This window comes from Trichomycterus rosablanca, chromosome 22 (assembly GCF_030014385.1).
Source record: "Trichomycterus rosablanca isolate fTriRos1 chromosome 22, fTriRos1.hap1, whole genome shotgun sequence".
NCBI lineage: Eukaryota > Metazoa > Chordata > Actinopteri > Siluriformes > Trichomycteridae > Trichomycterus > Trichomycterus rosablanca.
Genome location: NC_086009.1, coordinates 2,717,978 through 2,734,296, shown reverse-complemented (window position 1 = coordinate 2,734,296; position 16,319 = coordinate 2,717,978). Strand labels below are relative to the sequence as shown.

At 39.7% G+C, this 16,319-nt stretch overlaps 1 protein-coding gene across 1 annotated transcript in view; it reads left to right on the top strand.

The window, feature by feature from the left end:
• The first annotated feature begins 8,536 nt into the window (after nucleotides 1–8,536).
• Nucleotides 8,537–16,319, top strand: part of kcnh6a (potassium voltage-gated channel, subfamily H (eag-related), member 6a) — a 29,687-nt gene continuing 21,904 nt past the window's right edge. The window contains exons 1-2 of the mRNA XM_063018405.1: nucleotides 8,537–8,612; nucleotides 13,764–13,994. Of these exons, the coding sequence (XP_062874475.1) occupies nucleotides 8,537–8,612; nucleotides 13,764–13,994 (307 nt within the window). The remainder of the gene's footprint in view (nucleotides 8,613–13,763; nucleotides 13,995–16,319) is intronic.

The following is a 16,319-nucleotide window of genomic DNA, read 5'->3' as shown; positions in this document are numbered from 1 at the left end:
ATTGTTGCTTTTGTTTTGTTTAGTCTTTTTTTTATATCCTGTCTGCTGTCATATTATAAAATAATGCTGTCAAATCGACTCCTAATGACCTTATGGATAGTGTTTCTCCAGAATATCCAGTCTTCTGATTGGGTATACAGGCTTCTTAACAGCTCATTTATTGTTCCTCTAAAAGTCCCAATTGCACCAATTTATGTAATAAAATAACAGCTTTTATCTTTACATGTTAAAATGTGTTTAATGCACTAGATATTATCAATAGAAATAATAAAATTAATTTGGTTAGAAATCTGTGTTAGCTGTCTTCTTTATACACACACTGTATAGACAAAAGTATTTGGACACCTGACCACGAGCTTCTTGGACATACAATTTCAAACCATGAGCATTAATATAAAGTTGCCCCTTCCCCATGAGGCTATAGCACTCCCAAGATTGTGGAGTATGTCTGTGGGAATTTTTGCACATTTATTCGGAAAAAAACATTTGTCAGGTCAGTTACTGGACAAGAAAGTGTTTGGTGGAGTTAAGGTCAGGTTTTATCCACATGATACCTGTAATACCAGCTCATCTTATGCAACAAAACATCATGCCAACTCACTCAAGCACTTCACAGTGAACACTGTAAAATGTGTTGCTCAGATGTTTTACTTATTTGTAATTGGACGCAATTTCTGCACAGTTAAAGTGATTTTCGTGATTAAAAAGAGATTAAAAAGTTCTATAACGAAAAAGAAAAGAACAATATTTGTTGTTTTTGGAGGGGTAAAACTGTGTGGCAGCTAGTACGATTAAAAAATCCTGAATCGTTTGGTGAAAGAGTCGATTCTTTGTTTTCATGCATATTGGATTGAGTCGACTCTAAAGCTTAAGAGTCGATTCTTTGTTTTCATGCATACTGGACTGAGTCGACTCTGGAGCTTAAGAGTCGATTCCAACACACAAGCGTACACAACCGTTTGGTAAATCTCACTTAAACACCACATATATCACTAATGCATTTCTATTTTATTTTGGGTAAAGCAGAAAACAAAAGTGAAAACGTAAACTTTGTGTTTATAAGAGTTTTGGTAATGTTAAAGCGTTTCTGGGCTAACACAGAGTCAAGTGATGGTAGCACAGTTAGCACCTGTTAGCCAGTTAGTTCATTTAGCCAGTGTTTGCTTTGCAGATTAAGTTACCAAACTAGAAATTGTTTATAATAAATATTAATATTAAAAATATTATAAAAGACAGATGATACAGTCAATGTTTCGATAATTTGGTTAAGGAATATGTACCAAGTGGTACCTTGTCCCAGACAGATTTTGTACCATTATCCCTATGCATGGCTGATTAAATCTCTATCCTTTGTTCTGTAGCCAAAAGATAACCCAACAACCAGCAAGCATGACTTTACTTGGCAAAATACACATATAACCTGTTTCTTCAACAGCTCAAACACAATCCCTGAGTCTTGTAATGGTCCCTGTAGGGGTCCTTGTAGGGGTCCTTGTACTCTTTTGCACATTTCAGATGACATGCCCTGCAGAATGTGCTCTATTAAAGGAGGAAAAACTCTTATCAGAACTGGGGGGTGAAATGAGAGGTCTCGGCATGTAAGCGGTGCACATAACATTCTGTCAGATATAGAGCTGTCAGGACAGGAGTTTATTGAAAGAGAACAGAGGGCCACGTAAGCCGACTTATCAGATCTCACACATTTAGCACTTTGACTCTGGATTAACCCTTTAACCATGTCATACTACATAAATGTCTTTTTATGGACACTTACAGGCCATAAGTGTTCTTACAGCAAACTGATCCACAATCACTTATTATGCCAATCATTTAGTCACAGATAAATAATGTTAATAATGTCAAGACTACCACCACAAAAAATCAGTGTCCCTTAAAAGAACAAAGCTTTTACAAAGTTGAATCTAATATACATGTTATTATATTACACAGTGTAGCCTAGGAGAGGCTTTTAACGATTTTAAAAACCATCAGCCTGCTTTGTGAGTGTTCAAGTTCTTAAAATCATCTGCATGCTTTTTTTCTAATGGACAGAGTGTCCCTGCTCTTATCCTGTAGGCATGTGTGTTTGTGCATTTGTGTAGAGACGAGTTATCAGCTCCAGCGTTCGGGTTCAGGTCACAGCAGCTGGAGGTATGTGGGACAGATATACTTCAGAACAGATTCTCTCTTCAACCAGGAAAGACAGGACGGACGATTTTACGCTTACTGGTGCTAGACATGTACTGATCATGTAGATACTTTGATATGTATAAATAAACTTTACACATATCATCAGTGTTCACAACTGTAGCTGAAAGAATTGTATAAGTTACCATGTACAATATGCAGCTGGATTAAGGGTTAGCATTAACCAGTACTTACCAAGCTGATTGAGTCCCATCCAAGTATAAAAAACGCAAGGTTTGTATCAGCAGGGCTTTGAAAATGAAACCTTAGTCAACAGCAACATTATATAGCCTGACAAAAAGAAGTATGTATGTTGCTTGGAACAGTGTTCCTACCAGTGGAGCAGATAGTGTTATGTCCAAGATCTTGGATACTTTGGTTTAATCGTGCCAGCAGTTTGGCATGTTCTTTTGGTGCTGGCTTGGGTTTTCTTACTGTGATTTGATTTGCTTGTACTTCCCATGTTCACTGATTAAAAAAAACATTCCCTTAGATTCACAGTTTTTTGGTCACACACAGTAAGTCTATATGAGGTCCATTTAAATCCAGAGCTTTTAATTTTTGGGATTTTTTGAAAAAGAAAAGTAACTCTTGGCCTGTTTATTCATGCAGCTTATATGTAAAGGCCAGTGTCAGTATTTTATGCTCTTGTACTCAGGAACAATTTATACGTCCCGAATGTTTACTTTAGGTGGGGGACCCGTGCCTCTTATAACTACGTTTAAAAGCTCATTCAGACAAAACACAGAGCCTGTACTGATTCATGGCTTACACATACACACACTAACAGATCTGGACATCCACATATGTTATGCATCCGCAAATGTTTATCACATCTAGACCTGTCCGGATGATGGAGGTTTGGCATTTAGTGCTATATGTGGTTTCTTTGCAAATAGTAAGAAACCACAGCTGGTAGAGGTGGTGTTGCATAGCGACATACAGTGCCTTGCAAAAGTATTCAGCCCCCTTGAACTTTTCAACCTTTTGCCACATTTCAGGCTTCAAACATAACGATATGAAATTGTAATTTTTTGTGAAGAATCAACAACAAGTGGGACACAATCGTGAAGTGGAACGAAATTTATTGGATATTTTAAACTTTTTTTAGAAATAAAAAACTGAAAAGTGGGGCGTGCAATATTATTCATCCCCCTTGCGTTAATACTTTGTAGCGCCACCTTTTGCTGCGATTACAGCTGCAAGTCACTTGGGGTATGTCTCTATCAGTTTTGCACATCGAGAGACAGAAATTTTTGCCCATTCTTCCTTGCAAAACAGCTCGAGCTCAGTGAGGTTGGATGGAGAGCGTTTGTGAACAGCAGTTTTCAGCTCTTTCCACAGATTCTCGATGGGATTCAGGTCTGGACTTTGACTTGGCCATTCTAACACCTGGATACGTTTATTTGTGAACCATTCCATTGTAGATTTTGCTTTATGTTTTGGATCATTGTCTTGTTGGAAGATAAATCTCCGTCCCAGTCTCAGGTCTTTTGCAGACTGCAACAGGTTTTCTTCCAGAATGGTCCTGTATTTGGCTCCATCCATCTTCCCATCAATTTTAACCATCTTCCCTGTCCCTGCTGAAGAAAAGCAGGCCCAAACCATGATGCTGCCACCACCATGTTTGACAGTGGGGATGGTGTGTTCAGGGTGATGAGCTGTGTTGCTTTTACGCCAAACATAACGTTTTGCATTGTGGCCAAAAAGTTCTATTTTGGTTTCATCTGACCAGAGCACCTTCTTCCACATGTTTGGTGTGTCTCCCAGGTGACTTTTTATAGATATCTTTGAGAAATGACTTTCTTCTTGCCACTCTTCCATAAAGGCCAGATTTGTGCAGTGTACGACTGATTGTGTCCTATGGACAGAGTCTCCCACCTCAGCTGTAGATCTCTGCAGTTCATTCAGAGTGATCATGGGCCTCTTGGCTGCATCTCTGATCAGTCTTCTCCTTGTTTGAGCTGAAAGTTTAGAGGGACGGCCGGGTCTTGGTAGATTTGCAGTGGTCTGATACTCCTTCCATTTCAATATGATCGCTTGCACAGTGCTCCTTGAGATGTTTAAAGCTTGGGAAATCTTTTTGTATCCAAATCCGGCTTTAAACTTCTCCACAACAGTATCTCGGACCTGCCTGGTGTGTTCCTTGGTCTTCATGATGCTCTCTGCGCTTTAAACAGAACTCTGAGACTGTCACAGAGCAGGTGCATTTATACGGAGACTTGATTACACACAGGTGGATTCTATTTATCACCATCAGTCATTTAGGTCAACATTGGATCATTCAGAGATCCTCACTGAACTTCTGGAGTGAGTTTGCTGCACTGAAAGTAAAGAAGCTGAATAATATTGCACGCCCCACTTTTTAGTTTTTTATTTCTAAAAAAAGTTTAAAATATCCAATAAATTTCGTTCTACTTCACGATTGTGTCGCACTTGTTATTGATTCTTCACAAAAAATTAAAATTTCATATCTTTATGTTTGAAGCCTGAAATGTGGCAAAAGGTTGAAAAGTTCAAGGGGGCTGAATACTTTTGCAAGGCACTGTAAGTCCTAGGGCCCTGGGTTTGATTCTTGCCTTCAGTAACTGTGGCAGGTTTTGCATGGTTTTTCATGTCTAATAGTTTTCTCAGGGTGCTCAATGCAGAAGATGAAATGACTGATTTAGGTGTATAGCTGGATAGTGTTGCAGTATATTAGGGCTGTCATGAATTGTTATGTAATTAAATATTCAGTAAATAAAAGCTTGTTTCTGTGAGGTGGGTAAAGAGCAAGGAAACCCATGTGGAAACAAGGTGAACATGCCAATCTCCTCACAGACAGAAATTGAAGGTGAGGTTTTAAATCAGGTGTCTTGGACTCTGGACCCACATTACCTGTTACGACACAGTTGGTTTCATTACTCCTATGAGAAATCTAATTATAGATTGTAAACATACGTGTCTGGTAATGAATTAGATTTTGGTAACCACCTGGGTTCTCTGATACCCGTCCGTCTTCATTCATTCCCATCCATAATAAAAAAACCTGCTGATTTTCTGTCCTATCCTGTCCGGGATATGTGTGAAAGGTACTTAGGAAATCTGACGTTTGTTGATCATTTTCTGTTTAGATAAATTTCCAGTTTGGCCTTCAGCTGATGCAACTGTCAGCGTAATAAACTGCACTTCCTTTGTCTGACCTTTTATCACTGCCAGTGATGTTTTACTGTGTTTATTCTGTCCCATTTAGTTCATTCTTCTTTTCTCTTTTAACTTTTTTCATTCCATTTTGTCCTTCTTATATTTTGTGCTGTTTGCCCTTCTCGGCTATCATCTAAGAGCTGAAAATAGTCTGAACCAGAAGCCTGCAGTGAGAGAGACGCAAGGTTACAGATCTGGGTTAAAGACTTATCTAGAATCTGAGATATGGGTTAAGACTAGCACAGGATTTGAGACCCTGTCATAGACTGACACAATACCTGAGACCTGGACTGAGAGAGACACAAAATATGAGCAAAGACAAACGCAGGACCAAAGACCTAGAATGAGATTAGGATGAGTTAGGGGTCTGGGCTAAGATTAATGGATGTTTGAAGACCTGGGCATGCAGTGCCATCTTGCAACATCTTTACATCCAGTCATCATGGTGATTGGCAGTGAAGCTTGTCCAGCTAATTTGTCTGAAACGCCACTATCCTGTGCTTTAACCATGTCCTGATACCAGTACTGAGGTTAATTTGGGTATAACAAGGTGTGTGTGTATAGCTGGTGTTTCGCTCATGATTTATCTCTTTTTTTGCATGCTGCATTGTCAAAAATAAACTTTGAAAAATTTAATGGTTGCTTTAATGGCTATGGATATCTATTTTGAACTTATGCTTAAAAATAAAGTCAGCTTTGAAGAAGAAACCAATTTATTGGCCCCTATAATCAAACACAAGCAGGTATGCAGTGATTTAGACCAAGGAAGGAGAGGTGGAGAAGACACTTTCATACTTTTATCTGATCATGGTGGGTTTTAAATGTTTGTCCTGGTGCCAAACAAAGGCATACACTGCCAGAGGTTTATACTATATAAACAGTATGACCAAAAGTATTTGACCATGAGCTTGTTGGAAGTCCCATAAAAAAAACCAATGGTATTATAATAGAGTGAACTTTTCAGCTATAACATCAGCCACTCTTCTGAGAAGGCTTCTAACAAGAGTTTGAAGGATGTCTGTGGGAATCTGAGCTCTGACCTGATCCACACTAAACAACTTTTAAGGACATCATGCTTTTAATTGTGGATCTTAAAGTGAGTGACGTGTCACTCTCAGGCTAAAACAACCCACATAACCAATTAGTTTTCAACAAAAAGCTCTCCATAAGTTATTATTATTACAATATTAAAAACCTCACTTAAAATGTACTTAGATGGCTAATTGGACACAAAAACAGTCTATATAATTCCAATCTACAATCCAAACAATCCAGAGTGCATTGTCCATTTCTCATTAACCGTATTATTGTTTTTGACAAGAGCATAATGGGTCTTCGTATCTCTGGATACCAGAGATATGGGCAAATTTAGACCGGACACTTATTCATGTAGCCAGTGAGATTATGAGCGCGAATTAGTGTAAATAAAAGGATTAAGAGAAAGTACGTAAACGAGGAAGAGAGGAAAGGAAAGCAGAGGAAGGTAATAAACGTGCATCTGCTCTCTATCAGAAAATGACAGCTGTGTTGAGCTCACACTCTTTTTCACACAGTATTACACTCTCTAACACACTCACACACTTTCCTACCCTTCCTCTCTCATTACTCTTTCTATAGAACTTTCTCATGCACATACCTAACACCAATTTTCCTTCAAGTTTTTCCCCTCTCACACAGTGAAGTGTCTGGTGCTGAAGTGCTCATGTCACTTTTACAGCAGGAAAGTACTCTACCCCACTCCTGCTGAGAACTGAGGATCCAGGTTGGTTTTGAATCTTAGTGGTGCTATCGGCCGGTCAGGCGTCTGCACGGACACATGGCTAACGTCTGAATGGGTGGCCGAACCAGCATAACTATTGAGAGGTGCATCTTTAAGTGGCCGGCCCTATATACAGGAGCAGCCGAAAAAGGAAAAACGCCCTTTGTAGAGAAATTTGTACCCATAAACTCAACGTTTACCATAAACTAAAGCTTGACGTGACTTAATGTACTAAACGAAGGAGACAGGAGCACTAAACTTCTCTTCATTAGTACTGCTCATACATTCCTCCACTAATGAAATTCCTCCCTCGTTTTAGTACAATAAGTCACGTTAAGCCTTGTGCACCGCCAAACTCCTTAGGAAATAACGGCACAGCCAGCACAAAAGCTTCTCATGTGAATGCACCGGTACTGAACGAAATACGGTATTCCAAGATCAATAATCTCTACGATTGAGAAGCCTGAGGAAACAATAAAGAAGTAAAGCTAAAGCGCAGCTTTTTTTTTTTTGTATTTCAGTGTTTTTTTTATATTATGTTTGTGTTATTTTCAGTGTATAAGTGTCAAAAACATCCCCATTATTTTACATTAGCCTGAAATATATGCAGCTCCAAAATATATGCCCTAATAGGAAAAAAATACCTTGAAACTCAACGTCTTTTAAACTCGACGCCACTCCCAGAACCAATTAATGTTGAGTTTCAAGGTACCACTGTATTAAGCATTACTTACAATTTTGCCAAAGTCATTAATAACAAATAAAATGATATTAATGATATTAAAAGAAAAAATAAATAAATAAAAGCACAAAACAAACGCTGTAAGTGTAGAGGGACATCAGGACTGTGTCTCCTCTCTGTCCCACCACTTACTCTCTATTTCTGTATCTCTCACATGCGCACTCTCATACATTCCACGCTCTCTCTCTCTCTCTCTCTCTCTCTCTCTCTCTCTGTACTGTACTGACTGAATCTAAACACAGTAGAGACGATTCCTCTCTCCTGCAGTCTCTCGTTCCCTGGTGCGTGTTTTTATTTATTAGTTTTTATGCTGTATTTTATTCCAGATGTGTTTAGGGATGGGTGGTGTAGTGTTGATGTAGTGTAGTTAAATTGAGAACAGTGTTTATTTTAGATCTAACGTTAGTAAAGTGGTTTTACTGAGATCAGGACCTGAGTTGTGAGACGTGTTGCTGTGGATCTCAGTATCGCTCCTCTCCGGTGTTTTGGTGTTTTGGTGCGCAGGTGTTTCTCAGCGGATTTAACACCGTTTCCTCTCCACGATGACAAGCTCCTGCTACGGAACACCTCCTCACTTCATCTGCTCTTCGTATAAAACCAACAGCAGCCAATAAACACCGGAAATTAGGAGCGTTTATTAAAATTTAAGTGCCGTTTTCGCCAGGATGCCGGTGAGGCGCGGACATGTGGCTCTACAGAACACATACCTGGATACAATCATCCGCAAATTCGACGGTCAGAGTAAGTTTCACCTTCTTTTATTTCTCATCTTCTGTTTTACAAGTACAAGTCAGATAGAACTGTAGGTATTACAGTATCACAAACAAACATGAAAGTGCACAAACATTTGTCAATCATTTGATTATTAAGCAGGAAAACACAACCTGCACCAGCATCTGGTTTATCTTATATAGTGATGAAAAACTAACATCTTTGGTTTTTATTACACTTTCAGTACACATATATACTTCAAATGTACAGTCTGACTTGTTATTATTGCTTAAAAAATCTAAAGAAAAGCATTTAAAATGATAGGACGAAACTATCTATCTATCTATCTATCTATCTATCTATCTATCTATCTATCTATCTATCTATCTATCTATCTATCTATCTATATATCTATCTATCTATCTATCTCATCAATAACATCAATAATATTCAGAATATTAATGGGTTTAAAGGAACCAAATATACAGTATATACATACAAAATTACAATACAGTGATTCTTTTTTTTAATGGTAATGGAGATTGATTGCACTGGATTGATGAACTGGGACTGGGGAGAAAAGGTGTATGTTCCAACAGGACCACAACCCCAAACCCCAATGGACACAAATAACTCAGTACTGGTTAAAACATGATGGTTCCTACATGGACCAGCATCTTCTGTATGCGACAAAGTACAATTATAGCAATTAATTTTGTTTTTCAAACGTATTTTGGTTTATGCCAATCAAGCCATTGTTAAATAACATATGCGATTAAATCAGTATATTCCAGTACTATTAGTACTTTTACTTCACATACTACATGAAACAAATCTAACAATTGTTATATATTTATTTTAATCATTATTAATGCTGCATTATGTAATTTTTTGGCATTGAAAGACGTGTCTGTGGAAAAGCTTTTCATCTTACCCACTATAGAAATTAAAACAGTGCTAATTTGGGTGCTTTTTACTAATCAGGTCAGATTACATTTCATACAACTTTACAAATTCAACTATTTCCAAAGAATGTAAGAATAGTGTGGTGTACTTTTCTTTACTACAGAATTTAGCAGACACTAAAGTTTAAATGGACCTATACTTGTGACTGATACAGTGCTAATGATTAAAGTTAAGGGCCTTGCTTAGGGGCCCATCATGGCAACTTGGCGATGATATGGTTTGAACCCGTGACTAAGCTACACAGACTCTTTAAATAGCACGGAAAACACAAATTCTCCACATTAAGTGTTAAAATGCATTTTCATGTATACTTTAAGTACCAAGTTTTTCTCCTGCAGCGTCTGTTCATTCTCTTTTGTTACCAGTTAGCCCTGACATTATTCTAGGTATGAACTGTAGAGTAATGAGATTAGGCACCTTCCAGTTCAAGTATTTGATTTATAATGCGCATATTGTCTAGGAAAATATCATTTGTGTAGAAAAAAAATCAAATAAACCAGATTGTATTTGGACAGACACGGTTTGGCTCTGGTTTAATCACAGAGTTCTATTTAAATTCAGCATGTTAGAAACGTTCAGTCTCTAATTCAATCAGAGTCTGATGATCGCACAGTGTGCTTGGATTTGTTTTGCAAATGAATTAGGTTGTTGTGTAAAAAGATGCAAATGATCATGGTGGAAATATGAATTAACCACGTCCTGTGTGCACGCGTCTATTAAAGCCTTCTAGCTCAGAATACATTGTGTGTGTGAGTGTGAGTTTGTGTGTGTGTGTGTTGCTTCCTTTCTTTCCTCGTTTATACATTGATCCATCCTTCATCCATCCTCGTCCTCAGCTTGTCATGTTGCTGTGTCAGTCTCTCTTTCGCCCCAGTGGGAGGCTATCTGAAGTGTGAACTACATGGATGATGTTATATTTAGCTCTTTCCGACACTTGTTGGTCCTTTGGATCAGAGAGTAATGAGATAAATTGCAGCCAGCTTAAGTTATCAGAGCTGGTAAAGTTTTCCTTTAAAATGCTTAGATATACACTGATCAGCCATAACATTAAAACTTCTTCTTGTTTCTACACTCACTGTCCATTTTATCAGCTCCACTTTGTAGTTCTACAATTACTGACTGTAGTCCATCTGTTTCTCTACATGCTTTGTTACCCCCTTTCATGCTGTGCTTCAATGGTCAGGACCCCCACAGGACCACTACAGAGCAGGTATTGTTTGGGTGGTGGTGTGTTAGTGTGTGAGTGGATCAGACACAGCAGCGCTGATGGAGTTTTTAAACACCTCACTGTCACTGCTGGACTTAGAATAGTCTACCAAAAAAAATATCCAGCCGACAGCGCCCCGTGGGCAGCGCCCTGTGATCACTGATGAAGGTCTAGAAGATGATCGACTCAAACAGCAGCAATGGATGAGCGATCATCTCTGACTTTACATCTACAAGGTGGACCAACTAGGTAGTAGTGTCTAATAGAGTGGACAGTGAGTGGACACGGTATTTAAAAACTCCAGCAGCGCTGCTGTGTCTGATCCACTCATACCAGCAAAACACACACTAACACACCACCACCATGTCAGTGTCACTGCAGTACTGAGAATGATCCACCACCTAAATAATACCTGCTCTGTGGTGGTCCTGTGGGGGTCCTGACTATTGAAGAACAGGGTGAAAGCAGGTTAAAAAGGTATGTAGAGAAACTGATGGACTACAGTCAGTAATTGTAGAACTACAAAGTGCTTCTATAGGGTAAGTGGAGCTGATAAAATGGATAGTGAGTGTAGAAACAAGGAGGTGGTTTTAATGTTATGGCTGATTGGTGTATACTATTACAGACAGATCCACATGTGCAGAGGTTTACCATGCAGTCAGACCGCATAATGACACTTAATAGCTTAATAATAAATGCATACATTAATTTATGACTGAAATATAAATATAAATGCATAAATGTATCAAATGCATTCTTTCCTGTACATCAACACTGAGGGAGAGGGTCACCATTCTTTCTCCTTTCAACATGCACATGACCGACCTCATAACAGAGCATCAGTGCCTGCAGCTAGAGTTACCAGAAATAAATCAGCAATAATACTATTGATGCAAGAACTGTTGTTGCTAAGCAGCAACTCCAACATGGTGGTGGCCGTACGAGCCACCAAAACATTTTTACTGATCAGTGTCGTAGATTGTACAAGTCCATGCAGAGCAAACTGTTCCCAACAGCATAACAGAGCCAGTGGATCCCTTCACTTCATTGCTCATCTCTACCTTTGTATTAGTTTGGCCTCGGCAGTGGACAGAAGCATCTTCATGTGTCACGTGGCGCAGATGGCCCTTGGGTCTTCGGTTGTTGCACCACTGAGCTCAGATGTGCGTTCGTCTTTGTGATGTGGGCTTTATGCTACGCTCACATGCATCTCATTGTGACTCCTCTTTGTGAGGAGTCATAAAAACCGACCTAAGTTAAGCTCACAAATACAGAAGGTGCGTGGTGTAATGTCAACCTAGTCACTGGAGGGGAGACATATCAGTGCACTCTTAGTACCGGTCCCAAGCCCAGATAAACAGGAGGGTTGCATCAGACGTAAGAACTCTGCCAAATCAGTTGTAGCCTAGCGGTTAAGGTACTGGACTGGTAATCGAAAGGTCGCTGGTTCAAGCCCATCATTGCCAGGTTGAGCAAGGCCGTTAACCCTCAATGTAAGTTGCTTCGGATAAAAGCGTTGGCTGAAATGCTGAAATGCCGGACGAAAGAAATCATTCATAAAGCCCGCAACAACAGCTTAGCACCAATGTGCTGATTTTGTTCATTTTCTAAATACGTTTACACTTGCAGCATTTAGCGGACGCTTTTATCCTAAGCGATGATTATAACTGAATACAATTTGAGTGATTGTGGGTTAAGGGCCATGTTCAGGGGCCTGGCAAGGACAACTTGGCGGTGACGGGGCTTGAACCTGCAGCCTTTTGATTACTAGTCCAGTACCTTAAGTGCTGTGCTACGACTTTTACATCAGTTTTATTTTTTAAACGTATTTGTTTCAGTTTACGTTTAAGTGTTTAAGTGTGTGAATTTAAAGTGGATTAATTTACTGAAATTACATTTAATTAAATAAAAGTGAGAGTCTCGTGTGAGAGTGCGATCCTGCGAGTGCCGTGCAGTCACCGAGCACCTTCTCGTCTGCAGCAGATTCGCGGAGTGATAATGAGAGCCACACGTGACGTTAGGATGATAAGATTGCTCGGGAGGTGAGCAGGTTGTTTGCTCGTGTTTGCAGCAGCAGGCAGGAAAGAACCTCCCACAGTCGGTGGAGCTCGTACAGAAGCACCATGAGCTTCCTGCTAATTATACAGATGATGATGATGCACGCGGAGAGTGAGAGGAAAATCACAGACATTTACTGATTCCCCTGCCTGTGATTAGTGGAGCCAAAAGTGGGTTTAGTCACTGTAAAACGACTGAAATAATTTCCTTTTTATTGTGTAAGAAGCAAAAATGTGGGGTTTGGTTTATTTATATCAAATTACAAATGAGCCAGTGAGTAGCTGTAAAATAAAGTGCACTGTATGGCATTAAAGATTAAACATATATTCATATATTCTTGGGGAAGTACGGTAGCTCGGTGGGTAGCACTGTTGCCTCACAGCAAAAAGATACTGGGTTTGATTCCCAGGTGGAGCAGTCCAGGTCCTTCTGTGTAGAGTTTGCATGTTCTCCCTGTGTGTGTGTGGTTTTCCTCAGAGAGCTCCGGTTTCCTCCCACAGTCCAAATACATGCAGTCAGGATATGATGATGAATCTTGTGTAACTACTTGTCCTGTCATAAATTTAACCAAAGTGTGTAAAAAGTGACGTTAATCCTAATAAATAAATAAATGTGTCTTTTTGAGACATTTGGAAATTATTTTGTTGGGATCCAGGGTGCGAAACCCCAGCGGTGCTATCAGCCCATCAGGCGTCTACGTACAGACATGATTGGCTATTGAAAGATTGATATTCGAGACCCCACAATGGATTGGCATCCTGTCCATGGTGTGTTACTGCATTGCACGCATAGGTTCTGAGGAAGCCAGACCCACCACCACCCTGACCAGGATAAAGTGGTGGTAAAAACGTAAACATTAAATGAAATAGATGATTTACCTGCTGATAATTAAAGCAAAACCAAAGTAAACATGTGAAGCCCAACTCTACCTGCTTTTGTCTTCCTGACAGACCGTAAGTTCCTGATTGCGAACGCTCAGATGAAAAACTGTGGAATCATCTACTGTAACGATGGCTTCTGCCAGATGTTCGGCTTCTCGCGGGCGGAGATCATGCAGCAGCCGTGTACGTGCCAGTTCCTCGCCGGACCGGGGACCATGAAGAGCGCTCTGGCCCAACTTGCCCAGGCCCTGCTCGGTTCCGAAGAGCGCAAGGTCGAGATCCTCTACTACTCCAAAGAAGGTATGAAGATGAACGTGTTAAAGCTTTGTTTGGGTTGTGAGGTTTGCTTTTGGAGTTCTAGTCACTAAAACAGTTAGGAAAAGACACAGCTTTGTTTAACTGTTTAACTATCGGTGTCGGGATTCAATCTCACAGGTTGCTTGTTGGAACTGTGATCCCTTTCATCTGGTGTTTTGTTTAAAATAAAGTGTGTGTGTGTGTGTGTGTGTGTGTGTCATAGTCAGTAGGTTTGTTATACAGTCTAAAGACGTGGGTTATGGTAAGTCTGATGATAGTTAGCTAGTTAACAAACATCTGGATACTGAGTAATAACTCATTATAATCAGTAGCTTGTTTACTGACCTGCTTGCAAGTTTGGCAAGTGAGGTTAATTACATAATTACGACGGCGTTTTAGCGCCAGTGTTTTGATTTAGAAAATAAAGCAGCCTCCTCGTGTTAAAATGAGGGACGCTGAGAATTGAACTACTAGTTTATGAGGACTTACTGACCAGTAACCAGTAAGTTCAGTAAACCTAACAGCAATGGCTTATACTAAGCCTAATAGTTCGCTCACACACACACTATTTCGCTCACACACACACAAACAATTGTTAGCACACAGGTTTTAATCATTAATTGATGCAGTTCTACACATGCCGAGTGTTCAGTGTTTGTTCCCAACTCCAATTGATTCAGGTCTGTGTGTGTGTGTGTGTGTGTGTGTGTGTTAAAATTGACAGGTGTTTCTTAGTAGTGCATTGATAACATAACCATGACAACAGGACTCTAGAGAGTGAACCACTTATGACAACTGAACTAAAACACACACACACACACACACATACACACGCACGTCACTTCCACTCTGTGTATAATTACTACAGACACACACACACACACACACACACACACGTAATACAAGGTTTATGTTTATATTTATAATTAAGTGGTTGATTATTTGTTTCTTTCACTGATTCTCACAATTGTTGCAGTTGCCCATGGTTATTTTCCCCAAGTAGATGTGATGTGTGTGTGTGTGTGTGTGTGTTTAGAGTCTATATTTAGTGAGCTTGATGACTGGTTGAGGCTCAGAGTCGAGAGGGTCTGGCTGAAAGGCTAATCATGATGTTGCTTCTGGTTTCTTTCCCTTTCATCACTGTTGAATAGTTGATGCAGGAACCACAATCCTTTTTACAGTGCGTGTATTTTTATATCATAATAACGTTATGATTAGGATTTTTCTGCTGTTTTATGGATGTTTCCACCTTTTATCTCCAAATCTGGTCTTTTCCAATTTGGTTGTGAATTCGCTGGTGCTTACACAACTTCTGATCCGAACGAAGAGCCGGGTCATCACATGCCCTTGTCGACGCCACAATTTATGCAGGTTCTCCCCACCCACATAGTCCGGTCATCCCGCCCTAGCAGAGACGTGTCTGCCAATTATGCCCTCTAGATGGCACCCAGCCGACCGGTGGCAATGTTGAGTTTCGAACCGAGGAGTTTAGAATCTTGGCGCTGGTGTGCTAGTCTAATATCGTGCTGCGCCACCTGGCACCGACGATACAATTTATAAAACATATAAAGCATAACTGAGTTAGAAAATAAAGCTTTAACACCCTTATCACCCTTTTCAAAAATCAGTTGCCACCTTTGTCAATAAGTTAACAAGTTAACCAGATTAAATTAGTAAGCCAGTTTAACTAATTGAACACAGTCAGGCTTGATTTCATCCCTGTCTAATATGCCCTATACTCGCACCTCGAATCTTTCCATCAAAGTCAAGGACACACAGTAAAGTCATGTTTGTGGGACACTATGTCTAATGAATCCACATCCAGATATATCTAAGGAAATACCAGCAGAAACAAATTCTGAAAGTTATTATAACACTATGTCTAAAGCTCCAGGACACCAAAGAAAAACAGCAAGAACCAATATCTCCAAATAAATAAAACCTCAGATCTCTTCTTTAACTCGTTACAAGTCCTGTATTGTTTCTATTCTCTCGTTTTCTCTCCCAACACCCCCAACTGTGCCTTCATCTTTATTCTTTTTCTGTCTCTTACTCTCAGACTCAGTGTTCGTTTCCCTGCTGAGTGAAACCAGGTTTCTTCTCAAAATGTGACACATCATTTCCATTTTTCATGGAAACCGGAGAGAAAATGTTCCACAGCGAGAGTTTTATTGCTCTGTTAGATGCTGCACAGCTCACGTCTGAACAAGACCTCTTGAGTGAACCCTGTCTGGCTGTGAGAGGTTTAGGTTTTTAGGAAGGTTAGGAGGTGACCATATTATTGTGTGTGTGTGTGTGATATACACTATATGGCTAAAAATATTTGGA